General features: G+C 52.7%; 1 protein-coding gene across 1 annotated transcript; it reads right to left on the bottom strand.

The window, feature by feature from the left end:
- Positions 1–3,411: 3,411 nt before the first annotated feature.
- Positions 3,412–9,747, bottom strand: GUCA1A (guanylate cyclase activator 1A). Its single transcript, XM_024122145.1, has 4 exons — positions 9,334–9,747; positions 4,442–4,591; positions 3,987–4,080; positions 3,412–3,671 (listed from the first exon to the last, which is right to left on the bottom strand). Exons 1-4 carry the CDS (start codon positions 9,532–9,534, stop codon positions 3,499–3,501), a joined length of 618 nt encoding a protein of 205 aa, XP_023977913.1. The 5' UTR covers positions 9,535–9,747; the 3' UTR covers positions 3,412–3,498.
- Between the last annotated feature and the right edge of the window lie 5,049 nt (positions 9,748–14,796).

Raw genomic sequence — 14,796 nt, 5'->3', positions numbered from 1 at the left:
CGACTGGACCGCCAGGGAATTCTCTAGACGTGGAATTACTTTTGTTATACAAACTCTATGTGCAACCCCAGTACATAACTAGATTAAAAGGCAGTCACTCTGGGGCTTCCCTGGTGGTGCAGTGGTTAAGAATCCGCCTGCCAATGCAGGGGACACGGGTTTGAGCCCTGGTCAGGGAAGATCCCACATGCCGTGGAGCAACTAAACCCGTGTGCTACAACTACTGAGCCTGCGCTCTAGAGCCCGCAAGCCACAACTACTGAGCCCACACGCCACAACTACTGAAGCCCGCGCACCTAGAGCCTGTGCTCCACAACAAGAGAAGCCACCGCAATGAGAAGCCAGCACACCGCAACGAAGAGTAGCCCCCGCTCACCAAAACGAGAGAAAGCCCGCGCGCAGCAACGAAGACCCAACGCAGCCAGAAATAAATAAATAAATTTATTTTAAAAAGAATCCGCCTGCCAATGCAGGGGACACGGGTTCAAGCCTTGGTCCGGGAAGATCCCACATGCCGCGGAGCAACTAAGCCCATGCGCCGCAACTACTGAGCAGCGGAGTAGCCTCCTCTCACTGCAACTAGAGAAAGCCTGCACACAGCAACGAAGACCCAACGCAGCCAGAAATAAATAAATAAATAAATAAATTTATTTTAAAAAGAATCCGCCTGCCAATGCAGGGGACACGGGTTCAAGCCTTGGTCCGGGAAGATCCCACATGCCGCGGAGCAACTAAGCCCATGCGCCGCAACTACTGAGCAGCGGAGTAGCCTCCTCTCACTGCAACTAGAGAAAGCCTGCACACAGCAACGAAGACCCAACGCAGCCAAAAATAAATAAATAAAAGGCAGTCACTCTGGTTGCATGGGGTGCCGAGGAACTCAGAAAAGGAACTCATGTGACTGGATATGTTTCTGTGTTGATGTATGAAGAATAAAACTTGTAGAGCCTGTGACTTCATGCGCATTATATTCATATAAAGTTTCCTTTAGGGCTTCCCTGGTGGCGCAGTGGTTGAGAGTCCGCCTGCCGTTGCAGGGGACGTGGGTTCGTGCCCCGGTCCAGGAGGATCCCGCATGCCGTGGAGCTGCTGGGCCCGTGGGCCGTGGCCGCTGGGCCTGCGCTTCTGGAGCCTGTGCTCCGCGGCGGGAGGGGCCACAGCGGTGAGAGGCCCCTTGGTCCGGGAAGATCCCACATGCCGCGGAGCAACTAAGCCCATGCGCCGCAACTACTGAGCAGCGGAGTAGCCTCCTCTCACTGCAACTAGAGAAAGCCTGCACACAGCAACGAAGACCCAACGCAGCCAAAAATAAATAAATAAAAGGCAGTCACTCTGGTTGCATGGGGTGCCGAGGAACTCAGAAAAGGAACTCATGTGACTGGATATGTTTCTGTGTTGATGTATGAAGAATAAAACTTGTAGAGCCTGTGACTTCATGCGCATTATATTCATATAAAGTTTCCTTTAGGGCTTCCCTGGTGGCGCAGTGGTTGAGAGTCCGCCTGCCGTTGCAGGGGACGTGGGTTCGTGCCCCGGTCCAGGAGGATCCCGCATGCCGTGGAGCTGCTGGGCCCGTGGGCCGTGGCCGCTGGGCCTGCGCTTCTGGAGCCTGTGCTCCGCGGCGGGAGGGGCCACAGCGGTGAGAGGCCCGCGTACCGCAAAAGAAAAAAAAAAGTTTCCTTTAGAAACAAATGTAAGGTAAAAAAATAGTTGATTAAAAAATAATAGTAGGGCTTCCCTGGTGGCGCAGTGGTTGAGAATCCGCCTGCCAATGCAGGGGACACGGGTTCGAGCCCTGGTCCGGGAGGATCTCACATGCCGCAGAGCAACTTGAGCCTGTGCGCCACAGCTACTGAGCCTGCGCTCTGGAGCCCACAAGCCACAACTGCTGAAGCCCGCGTGCCACGACTGCTGAGGCCTGCGCGCCTGGAGCCCGTGCTCTGCAACAGGAGAGGCCACCGCAGTGAGATGCCCGTGCACCGCAACGAAGAGCAGCCCCCGCTCGTCGCAACCGGAGAGAGCCTGTGTGCAGCAACAAAAAACTCAACGCAACCAAAAATAAATAAACAAAAATAAAACTAAAAAAAATAAAAATAATAATAATAATAATAGTAATCCAGCTGGGACACAGATATGCCCCAAATCATGAAGATGGTATGTGAATGAGGTTGGGGAAATGTCCCAGTTCTATCCAAATACCCTCCCAGCTTTGACCTCCAGGATTTCCCAAGAGGCAGCCACCAAGAGAAGAAGCAGAAATGTCAACTCCCTTTTTTTCCAGGTTGCCCCAGGCATTGAGCTCCACCTTCCCTCCACGTCTGTGCTCAGGCCCCGGCTGACTTCCCAGTCTGAAGTGGTTCACGTGGTGGGCGGGACGGTGTGAGCGAAACACATCCTCTCCTCCCCACCCAGGGGGGCTCTCTGCAAGCTGGGGATTTACCCCCCTTTCCGTTTGTTTGCTCCCTCCCACCCCTGGATTTTTTTTACTCCCTGAACTTCCCCCACACCCCGCTGAAGCGAAGACTCAAAGTTCAGAAGGAAAGAGCATCTTTGAAAAAATGGTCATAACTGCTCTAGCCTATGTCTCTCCCCAGGTTCTTGGGCAGGTGTTCCTAAAGTTGGGGTGTGCAAAGAATGGGGATAGAGCCCACCTATAACAGACTGTTCCACTTCCCAAGTGGCTGTCAGGTGTCACTGCAGCCAGAGGGATTTAGGCTAGATCAGGGATGGTCAGGACACTTGCCATAACAATGAGTCACAATCCTGTGGGGAACCATGTGGCACCACGTGCCACCGAGGGGCCAGCAGGGGAAGAACGAGGGTGTTGTGCAGTCACTTCTGAATAAATATGGATTTCCTCTGGATAAAGGAGCACTGTCTATAGTATCATATTTTATTATAATGATGCTTGGCCTGTGAGTTCTTTGAGGATGAGAACTGTTCTCTTCTTTGCACGTCTAACATCTAGCATTAATACAAAGTAGGTGTTCGATAAATGCTTGTTGAAGGGAGGAACCAATCAACACAGACCACACAAGTACACTCTGGGATGCTGGGGGCAGGATGGGTGTGTGATACAGCACCCAGCTGGAGGCCGCAGCCACCAGATCTGTGTGATCCCATTAGAGTCCCGGGAAAGCCCACCTCTGCATCGGAGCTTCTCTGTCCAGAAGAGCATGGAACTGGAGAAGCTCAGTGGAAGAGCTGGTAAAAGCTGGGGGAGGGGCCCGAAGGGGCTGGGGAGGAGCCTGAGGGATGTTGAAGGCTTCCCCCAGCCGGGAGCGGTCACCACCAGCTGAGTCGCACAGAGGGTTCAGGAACCTGTCCTTCCCTGTCCCCTGCTCTGAATCCCCACCCCTGCCCCTCTGCTGCCACCATGTGCCCCGAGCAGGTGAGATGGGCCTTTGAATTCAGACGACTCCATCTAGTATTAAAACAACGAGACACCAGGCACCACCACACACCCCTCCCCAATACAGAAACAGCAGGGCAGTGGGCTCAGCCGGCTGCTTCCGCTGCCTCACTTTCCCTGCCACCAGCTCCCTCCTCATCCTGCTCTCCATCCTGGAGCCTGCGCACAATGTGGGTAAGGTCCAGGCTTCGGGTTAGCGTGTCCAAGAGCATCTGGTCCTTCTGGACGCCCTCCATGAACTCCTCCAGGGAGAGTTCCCCTGGGGTAGAGAGAAAGGGCATCATGGGCAGGAGGTGTTCACATCTGCTGTCCGGGGCCCAGAGCTGCAGTCTTGTAAGGGGGACAGAACCAAGGCTGGAGGAAGTGGCTGTGCATGGAGCTGGCTAAGGGGCCAGAGACCAAAGTCTGGAGCAGGCATCCCCAAAAGCCAGCTCTGTGGCCGGGACGGAGACAGGCAGAGGAGGTGGCCAGAGCGGCCCTTTTGTGCCTCCCTCTCCCCTTCTGCCCTCTCCCCTGGGGACCCTGGTGACACCCCCAGTGACCCCTCCCCTGGGGACCCCCAGCGCGGCCTCACCATCCCCATTGACGTCAATCTTGGAGAACACTGTATCGGTGAACTCCTCTGCGGTCATGGTCGAGTCGCTGCAGGGGTTAATGGTTCGGATGGCCTGGGAGGGAAGAAGTGAGATGACCCGTCCTAATTAGTCTCAGCGGTAGGAGCGGGGCAGAGCGAGCACATCAGGCTCCCAACAGCGTGTGTGCGTAAGGTGAGTACAGATCAAGGTGCCTGAGGCCTCAGGCAGATCTGGGACTGCGCTTCGACAGATCTTGGTACAGATGAGGAAACTGAAGCCCAGAGAGCAGAGGAAACCTGGCCCGGGTCACGCAGCTGGTGAGGGCCGAGCCACCCAGGGGAAGTCAGTCCCAATCCTGTCCCCGTCCTATCACGCTGTTCCGCCAGCTTAAGACCCAGCCCCAGGCTCTCAGCTCTGGCTCCGCCCCTGCCCGGCCCTCTGCACCTGGAGTTACCCGGATGATGGTGAGGAGCTCGTCGCGGTCGATGCATCCGTTGCCGTCTACGTCGTAGAGCTTGAAGTACCAGCGCAGCTTCTGTTCCACCTTCCCCTTGAGGACAAGACTCAGCGCCGCCACGTACTCCATGAAGTCGATGTAGCCGTCCTGGGTGAGGGGCACGGCCGCCTGAGCCCCCTCTGTCTGCGCCCCGCCCCGGCCCCGCCCTCGGAGCCCCCGGGGCCCCAGGATACGCTGAGCCCAGGCCCGGACCCGCGCCCCCGCCCCCTTGGCGCCCACCGGCTTACGCCCTCCTGGACGCCCGTTATAGCTCACCCTACCTGCCCCAGGATGGTTTATCAAATTTGATAAACCGGCCCCCCCTAGAGTATGAATGGCTTATGCTATCCCTTCACAGGTATTTTGGTTCCAGCCGTCACTGGCTGCTTCCCTGTGATCCTTAAACTTCAGCCTTCCAGTTTGGGGGGTGGGGTGTAAGAGTATGTAGGTGGGAGGAGAGACAAGGACTCCCCAGGGATGGGGGCGTGGTTTGGATGAGCTCTAACTAACCGAGATAAGGGGTACAGGTAGATGGGGAGGCACCGAGCGCCTTTCTCATTCTTCCCTTTATTCTTTGAAACTTACCGAGCACCTACTACGTGCTGTGATAGGCTGAGGATTCAGAACTCCGTAAGATAGAACCCTGTCCTGATGGGAGGGCAATGTTGAGGATGCAGGTTTGAAACCTGGCCTCACCCTCTCAAATACGTGGGATCTGGGACAAAGGATTCAATATGTCTCTGGCCCTCGATTTCCTCATCTGTAATAGTTATAACAGCTGCCACCTCCATGGGATTGTTGTGGGCTTAAATGAGTGCATGTGTGTAAGGCACTCAACACTGCCTGGCACATAGTAATCACTCAGTAAATGTTAGCTATTGTTATTCCCACTATACTATTATTATTATTATTATTATTATCAAGAGGTCATTGTGCCATCATGATGTATATTCAGTGACAGCACATCTGGACAGGACATTATGGACTCACAGAATAGGGGAGAACCCAGGCAAGGGCAGCAGGGAGGCTTCCTGGGGGAGGCGCTGCCCTCATTGAGTCTTGGAGGGATTGGCCAAGGGGGAAGATGGTGCAAGACATTCCTGCGGGATATTTCCCCAGGACCCTCCAAATGTTCAGCAGCTGACCCTCTGCCTGGCCCTGCCAGCCCTACCAATAGGGTCAGAGAAGCAGGGAGCACAGGCCTGCTTCTGCCCACGTCCCCCAAGCCAAGTGAAGCTGGGAGAGGGAAGCCTTGTTATGCAGAGAGGCTGAGTACTGTAAGGAAAGGAGCTCTGGACTCAGAGCATGTGACTTGGAGTCCAGTCCCTGTTCCTCCACTTACACCATGACTCTGGAACCAGGAAGTTACTGAGAGGCAGATTTGGGGTCAGTATCAAGAACTCTTTAACAGGCAGGGTTGCCCGTGGTGGAATAAGCCTCGTGCAGTAATGACCTCCCTGTTACTGAAAGTGTGCAAGCAGAGGCTGGGGTAACGTTATTAGGGATGTGGCAGAGACTGGATATGAAGGCCTCTGAGATCTCCCGATTATGTGCTGGCCTTTGGCCTTAGGTGAGACCTTAACCACCTGAGCCCCGTGGTAGGCATCACACTCATAGTGAACATTTGCGTAGTGCTTCCCCGTGTTTAAGGGCTTTCCCATATGCCTTAGCTCAATCAGTCCTTGCCCAACCCTCCTTTCAGGATCATTGTCAGGATGGAGCCAGGCGGCCCTGCAGCCACGCTCAGAGAAGCAAGAAGACCGTTATCGAAGTTTCCTCTGGGCAAGGGGACACAGGGTGAGGGTACTTCTGATTTTCATTTTTTATCTTTCTATATTGTTGGAAACTTTTACAATGAGCTGTAATTTTTTGATAATTAAAATAGTTTTTAATTTTGTAATTTTTTGTAATTAAAAAAAAAATGGCTAAAAAGGGGCAATGGAAAGGTATGTGCACTGGTGCCAGAAAGACCTAAACCGTGTCTTAGGAGAGGTGTGACCTTGGACAAGTCACGTAGCCTCTGTGAGTCTCGTTTCCTCAGCTCTGAGATGGGAATGACAGTATGCGCTTTTCAAGATTGTGGTCTGGGTTAGATTCAGTAATAAGACTACAGCGATACTTTTTTTTCATGCTTCATATGATGTTTTACTCACTTTACTTATTTAATCTCGCAACCACCCCTGGGTATTTCTGTCCGCATTTTCAGATGAAAAACTAAAGTTGAGAGAGGTTAGGCCACACACTAGTGAATGACAAAGCCTTTCCTAGAAACTGAAGTCTCCTAAATGCCACCCAGCGCTCAGATGCAGGTATGGAAGATTTACATTGATTTGCGTGCACCTGTGTGATTGCCGGGTACAGCCAAGCCCAGGCAAAACTTTGAAGTAAACAAAGCATATGGCGGTTACCCAGGTCACACTTCCCACTCACAGCTATACCCCTAAACCCTGTGCACCCAGTGCAGTACCCTAGGATACAGCTCTCTTCTAATTCAGGAGCTGGCAAACTTTTTCTATAAAGGGCCAAATAGCACATATTTCAGTTTGGACAATCAGTAAAATAATGGGTGTGGTGTGTTATAATAAAAATTCATTTACAAAAATAGACCCATGGGCTATTGTTTGCACTCCCCTGTTTAACTTCTCTCTGTATCAAAACTTCCCAGTCCTGTGTCCCATCTCGTAACTAACCTGCCCTACTGCTTTATGCTGGTGACAATGGTTGGAAGCAGTGTTGCCTGAAGTGTGATTTATCCCATTGGTGTGTACAAGGCACTTTAGATGTTACAAAGATGCTCTTCAGTTTAACAATTAGCAGGTATGTATTTAAATTAGTGTATATTATATAATATATAACTATATCATAAAATTCATAATTTCTCATATAGTCATTCACTCAAATAAAAATATTGATTGAGCACCTACTGTGTGCCAGGCACTGTTCTAGGTGCAAAGGCTACAGCAATGAACAAGAAAGACAGAAATCTCTGCCTTCATGGAGCTCACATTCCAGCAGGAGAAATTGACAATAAACATAGCAACTAAATGTTATTCAGTATCATGTATTAGAAGATGAGACATGCTCTGGGGGAAAAGGGGAGGAGTAGGAAATGCTACGGTGGGGGCTAGTCCTAGTTAAATGGGGTTGAAACCAGGAGATCAGGGCAGGTGTCAGTGGGAAGGAGACATTTGAACAGAGTCTTGCAACAGGGGAAGGTGTGAGCCAAGCAGAATTCTGGAGGAAGAGAGTCCCAGGCAGCACCCAGGCCCGAAGGTGGGGATGTGTGTGGAATTGAGGTCAGGTTTGGGACAGTATAGGTGGTGCTTACATGTGACAAGAGATGGCATATGAATGACTCAGGTTAGGCAAATAGGGTTAGGGTTGATGGGTTGCCCCTCCCTGGTATCATACATGTAATCTTAGGGGGTCCTTCTGAAGGTTTCCTTAACAGGCAAGAAGCTGAGCTATTTCAGTGCATTTGGGTATAAGATGTTGAGGCTCAACCTTGGACTCTGCCCCCTCCTTTTCGGGAACGATTACTTCTTCTGGAGCATCTTGGGGGACCAGCCTGATGATGCCATCCCTCTGGGTCTCCATACCTTGGGCACCGTGGTGCCCAAGTACTCTGACCCTGCATCCCTTTCAGGAAAGCCCTTGGGCACCGTGGTGCTGCCCTTGAGGCTGGGACTCAAAGCCCATAATCTGCTTTGGCCCCTTGATCCTAAACATTAGTGAGTTTTAAATAGCCTCTGAACCCCAGCTTTCCCTAGGAGCCCTGCCTACAATGATGTTGGGACCCTATGGGCAGCGAGTGGAGCAGGGAAAGCTCTGGGCGACCTCTCCCTGGTGTGCGGTGGGCATATGGCAGCATCACATCCTCACCTTCAAGGGAACACCAGCCGGGGTGGGGACCAGCAGTGGTGGGGAGATGGGTGTGTAGATTTACGTTCTTCTACCACTACATCTTGACTGAATTGCTTCAGATAAATGGAAGATTTGCTATGAAACACCAAGAAACACCTTAACTAATGCTCCCGACCTCCATGACAGATACAGGTGGATAAGCTGAGGCAGAGAGGGGAGGAAATGGGCTCCAGGCCACCCAGCTGATGAAAACTAGGGGCCCAAACTCACAGTGCCCCCTCTATCTTATCAGGAAGTCCTTACCCAGTGCACCCAGGTGATTCCTTGGGGAGACATATAATTTGACCGCTGTGCAGACCTTTAATCCCTCTTAGGATGAACTGAGGTCACCAGGTGTTTAGGAGTTGGAGTAGCCTGGGTTCCCCAGTGACCAGGCAACCCTGACTGTCCCCAGTTCTAGTGTCCACAGGCCATCATGGGATGGGTGACTCAAGTAACATGGGTCTGCCCATCCCAGACCAGCCGGGCTGAAGCTCATCACCCTGCTCTCTGCTCTCCACCCCTCCTCCTCCGGCATCCCGTGAGCATCTAATGGCCTGTGCAGAAGCACCACGTACAGTGCCAAGCACTTAGTAGGTGCTCAACGACTGTCTTGTAAGTGTTCATATTTGTTCTGGAATAAACTGTGCATGTGGAAGAGGCAGAGGAAGCCAATAGGTTTGGCCTCTGGGCACACTGAGCGGGGGCCTCTGTCTTCCCCTGGAGAGTGAGGGCAGGGACGATGGCTGATTCTTTTCTGAACCCCCAGTGCCTGATGCACAGTAGGCGCTCAATGAACGTTAGAAAACTGGAATCCCTGATGTCGACCCTCGACCTCCCAGATAAATGAAGTCACTCCTCCGGCCATTCTCACACCTTCTCCTCCCCTCCCCCATGCTGGCCGGGGGGGCGTCCCTCCAGCACTCCCCACCCAGACCCCTGCTCACTTTGTTGAAGTCAAAGGTCTCAAACATCTGCTCCACGTACTGGCTGGCCCACGGGCTCAGGTTCTTGAGGCCGAAGAACTGGCGGAACTCGTAGAGGGTGAGCTGGCCGGAGGGGCACTCGGTCATGAACTTCTTGTACCACTGGTGGCACTCGGTGCTGCTTAGCTCCTCCACCGACTTACCGTCCATAATGTTCCCCATCGCTCAGGCCCACGGGAGGCTGATGCCCCAGACGGACTGGTTCTTTTCCCTGCTGCTCCTTGCACCTGGGCCGCCGGGCTTCCTAACACTGGGCCCTCCTCTCCCACAGGCCTGAGTCCCGCAGATCTGAGCGAGGGAGGGCCTGGTGAATCAAAAAGTGCAGGGAAATGATAGGAGGAAACGAGCAGAAGAGAGAAGGTGATGGGGGCTGTGCAAGCTTACACCCAAATCCAGGGGCTGCCGGAGAACTCGCGTTAAGAGTCCCCACTAAATCCTTGCAGCCAATGGAGACCTACTCCTTGGGAAGAGGAATGAAAATAGAACGAAGCTTAGAGGAGCAGAGGCCCAGGATTACAGCCCTGAGCTGGAGGTGAGAGGATTTTCTTACCCAGTATGCAATCTCCTTATCCCTTCTTACCAGGACAGAGCGGGTGGCCAGCCAGCAGCTGTTCTGATCCTGTCACTTCCTCTGCCTTCTCCTCCTGTTTTGAATGGGTTCTCAGTGTTTCTGGTTCCTGCCCTCAGACACGGCATTGAGGTACCTATGAGAAAGAGCTGGTTTTTCTTCCAGAGCTGGGCCAACTTTGGGCCCTTGATAGGGCTGCTGTGTATAGTTATCCAGGCTGGGCACTGCACTTGGCTGTCACAACCGAGGGGTTCAAATCCCACCACGGATGGCTAACATATGAGAGTGTCTGGTTGATGCAGAGTTTGTGGGCTTCCAAGATGAGTCCTAAGCAGCCAAAGGGAACCCCCTCCTACATAAAACTGCACAAATATCCATACACACACACACACACACACACACACGCACACACACGCACACACACACACACACACAAACACAGATCCTGTTCTGACCACACTCTCATATTCCTGGAGGTTGCATCTTTCCCATCCTGGGACGCTTGAATTCAGCCCTCTGTCTGACCCTAAACCTGATACCATCACCACCCAGGGGCATGGGGATAGGGGATATTGAGTGTGTGCCTAACGGCCTGGGTGTGTGTGTGTGTGTGTGTGTGTGTGTGTGTGTGTGAGAGAGAGAGAGAGAGAGAGTGCAGGCACACAGTTGCATGGGTGTGCTCCTACCTGCTGGTACTAGAAAGCTACCAGGCCAAGCCTAGGGGCCCATCTATGCAGCAATATCTTTCTCTGACCCCTAGTGGGATGCTCTCCGGCCATAGAATTTAAAGCTTGTTCTTTTCTGGAGCCAACATTTAAGTGCACTTAAGCTGGATGCTACTGGGAAAGCTCAGAGCCAGCACTCGCTCTGTCCTGACCCTTCCCTGTTTCCCTCCCTCCTCTGCTATGTGGACCACCCCATCTTTATTTAAATAAAAAACAAATTAGAACCCTCAGAGGCAATTTGGGGATGGAGGCACCAGGAAGATAGTGGTTTTTATGCAATTTTGTGAGAAGAGTATCAGGCTCTTGATGTTAGGAGCATTTCCTGAGAACTGGACAGAAGGAGGGCCAGGGCCTGGAGAAGGTCAGCTCAGAGAGATGGCCCAGCTCTGTAGAGGAAGGTCAGTCACAGCCTTCCAGCCATCAGGGCTCAGTCCTCTGTATCCACGAGCTGTGACCACTGGCTGGGCAGGTGGAGGAGCCCGGAGTGATGGGGTCAGTGTGCCTAGATACTCCTCAGCCCCAGCAGCTCTTCGTCAAGTGGACACCCCCTTCCAACAGCTCAGGGCACAGAGGAACCACTGGAAGCAGAACCGTGGACACCTGGAGAGGGATCTCCCTCTTTGACCAAGGTGCTCCAGATGGAAGGAGACAAAGCTCCCTGAGAACTAGAGGAGCCTGGTAGGGCTGCTTCTCTGGCCCTGTCTTATGTGGCATCTGCCAGGTATAAATGGAGGTGCGGGTGGGGGCTATGTGCTCTGGGCAGGGTCTGCCTTCTCAGACCTGGTTTTCCCCCAGGAGCAGTTCTCTTCCTTTCCATCATAGAAACCACTAGGTGGCCTCCTTTCCAGTTTTACAACTCTTTTTGCCCGTTATCCTGAGAAAGTTCATCTAAAGGGCCCAGAGCTAAGAATGCTCCTTAGAAGACCAGAGAGAGAGAGAAAGATTGAGACAAGAGTGACATTAATACTGTTGTCGCTGTCACTTGTTGTGTACATGATACCTATGATGAGAAGGAAACCACCAAAATGTTAACAGGCTCATCTCTGAGTCATGGGATCACCAGTGATTTTTGATTTTTTATTATTTTTTATTATGTTTTAAGATTTCTTTTTTTAAATTTATTTATTTATTTAGGCTGCTCCGCGTCTTAGTTGCAGCACGTGGAATCTTCATTGCGGCATGTGGACTCTTAGTTGCGGCGGCACGCATGTGGGATCTAGTTCCCCCGACAAGGGACTGAACCCGGGCCCCCTGCATTGGGAGCATGGAGTCTCACCCACTGGACCACCAGGGAAGTACCTTTTTGAGATAACATTTGACTGACGGGCTTGAGCTCAATAAAACATTACTGAATGAATGAATGTATGCGTGATTAAAGAAAGGATTAAAGAGAGCTAACGTAGGATGGAGCTATTAGGTGTAAGACACCATGCTAAGCTCGATGAATAAGCTCATGACAGCCCTGTGGGGTGGGTGTTGTTATTTCCACGGGAGACAAGAGAAATTAGAGGCAGAAAAATCACATTCTGAGGTTCACGAACATTTTAAGTGGTGGTACCAAAGTTTTTCCACCTCATCATCTTGCTTTTAGCCTAAGTTTTTAAATCTCTGGGGAAAGTCTGAATGGAGCTGGAGGACCCTGTAAGCCCCTCGGTCCAGCACCTTCCCCTGTGGCCCCTCTGCCTGAGCAATTCCATCAACAGGGAGTTCACTCCCATTGGTTGTGGGGCGCCATTCCGGACTCCAGCCCAGGATGGGGATGGAATCCCACAGCTTCCCAATCCCAGAGCTCGGTGGCTTTAGCAGTCCTGCTCTCCATCCTTCCCCCAAAGACATGGAGGATTGGGATCCACAGCGAGGCATCCAGGAAGAGGTGAATACACAAGAGAGTCACAGAGGGGCGGAGCGGACAGCTCATGCTGTGGCCCCGTGAGAGAGGTCTGTGGCCTCCCCTGGCTGCTCTGTCCGCAGGACTCCTTCCCGGGACAGATGCCAAACCAGAGTCAGAGGATCCACCGGGCTGAATGATGCCAAGGAGAGGGAACAGGTGGGGCAGGGGCACAGAGGCGGAAGCCGTGCCCAGAAGGGATGGGAGGGGTGGCAATCCCAGGCCTGACTGACCCCCTCCAAGGCTGCCCGTCTGCCCACTAGCCACCTCCACAGAAACACAACAGAGCCCTGAGCACAGGTTCTTGGCCTCCTGGGACTACCCCGCCCAGACCGACCTGGGGGACCTGGGCCGGCTTCTCTGAAGGTTTCCGGGAAGCGTCCATGGAGGCTGCACTACCAAGGTGAACCTCAAGGCGGCGACCTTCTCCAGAAGAGAGGAGGAGGCGTCAGCTGGGGGAGTGAAGATGCCGGCCCCGCCCCCGCCCAGCGAGGCTGTCGGGTCTGGGAGCGCAGAGGTGATTCTTGTTCCTCTTTGTAGCCCAAGGACCCAGCCCGCACTAGGTGTTCGCCCAGTGTCTGTTGGATGATTGATAGGAGGTATAACTTTTGGTTGTATATAGACTGAAAACTTGCATGTTATCTCTGCCTCTTTTCAAAAGCGCCCTGAAATGGCAATACATTTCTAAAAGCTATCAATACAAATCCACAGAGACCAAGAAAAAGAAGACAGTAGATGAGAGGTTCTGATAAAATTTTGAACAAGAGAAGGCAGACGGACAAGCGGTGTCTTACCAGAGTGCGGAAAGTTGAAAGCCGAGTGCTGTCAGAGCAGGAGGATGTGGAGGCTGGCACAGACACAAAGCCTATTTCTGCCGCAGGCCTCCGCGGGCTCCGCGAGGTGGGCGCAGAAGGTGCCCTGGGGGCTGGGGTGCAGGACAGGTGGGGTGGAAATAGGAGGACGGGTGGGAAGCTTGTGTCAGGAGCGACTGGCTTCCTGGATGCCCTCCTCAAGGCAGCGGAACTGACATCTCCAGGCGTCTATCTCCTGACCCTCGTGGAAGATTATTCTGGAGTTTTGAACTGGAGAGGCCCTAGTCTCTAGGTCCAGCTCAGGAAGAGAGAAGAGCCACTCGAAACCAGGACGTTAAGGGAAAGTCTGCTTATGAAAAGTGAGACGCCCACCCCCATCCCGCAAGCTCCTTCTCACACTGGTTCCTTGAATGACAAACAGGCAGGAGAGACTTGGTACAGATGCCGAATGGCCTGCTTCCAGCCTAGGATCACCAGGCATTCGAGGAAAGCTTCTACCTTGAAAGACAGCCTACCTCAAGCACACAGAAGAAACTGGATTATTCGCTGTTAGGTGATATTTAGGAGGCCCTCTCGTCCTTTCTCTCCACTTACCATCTTCTTTTTAGAGAAGGGTATCCAGGGAAGCCTGGCCAAGCACTGGCTGCTGGTCTGGGTCCTCAGCATCCTGTCCCTTCATCCCACACCAGCCGCAGCCTCTTGTGCTCTAGAAGGATGCTCCACTGAATACGCCACTCTACCTAGAATGAGATGTGATTCCTAGAAATGAAACCAATCGGATTCACCCAGTGGTGAATTTAACCACTGGCTCTCTGGAAAAAAAGAAACCCCAGTTTATAGGTGTTTGCTGGTTTCCGTGGTGTAAATACGTCCACCATGGCTGATTTCAAGCTACCAGCAGGAAGTCACTGGTTGAGGAGTTGGGAGATGTCCACAGTCAGCTGTCACAGGCCGGTCTGAGCTGGTGCCAGCAGGCCATTGGATCCAGGCCTGGGTGGCAGTGACCAGAACTCAGGCCATGAGTCAAGTGCCCTCTGCCTTCATCCCCCTTCTCCATGAACCACGGCCCATGAGCCTAACTAACCTCAGCGTCAGTTCTGCTGGACCAGAGGTGAGACTTGAGATGGGAAATCCATCCCTCGCCAACAAACTACAAGTCAGAAGAGGCGGTTTTATGTAAAACTAGGGCTGGAGAGGAGGCCCCCTGGAGACCGGGTTCGCTCCCTACAGGACTACCCCATTCTCCAGTGGCTGCTCCAACCCCGGGTCACAGTCAGTTGATGTATCTCTTTCCTGTTGTTGGATGGCTTGCCAAGCCTGGGCCACTGGGAGGGCGTGGCCAGTATGGACTTTGCTTGGGACTCAGGCTCTGGAGGGGAGTTGGGGTTACTCTTGGGGTGAGGTGACGAGAATCAAGTCTTTCCAAGTCTT

The sequence above is a fragment of the Physeter macrocephalus genome, chromosome 18 (genome assembly GCF_002837175.3).
Source record: "Physeter macrocephalus isolate SW-GA chromosome 18, ASM283717v5, whole genome shotgun sequence".
Classification (NCBI taxonomy): domain Eukaryota; kingdom Metazoa; phylum Chordata; class Mammalia; order Artiodactyla; family Physeteridae; genus Physeter; species Physeter macrocephalus.
Note: the sequence above shows the minus strand (reverse complement) of the source record. Positions and strands in the feature narration are given on the sequence as shown.

Coding starts and splice junctions, on each gene's coding strand:
- GUCA1A (XM_024122145.1), bottom strand. CDS start 9,534: ATGGGGAACATTATGGACGGTAAGTCGGTGGAGGAGCTAAGCAGCACC. Junction 4,592..9,333: donor AGACCTTTGACTTCAACAAA/GTGAGCAGGGGT, acceptor CCCCTCACCCAG/GACGGCTACATCGACTTCAT. Junction 3,672..3,986: donor GATTGACGTCAATGGGGATG/GTGAGGCCGCGC, acceptor TCTCTACCCCAG/GGGAACTCTCCCTGGAGGAG.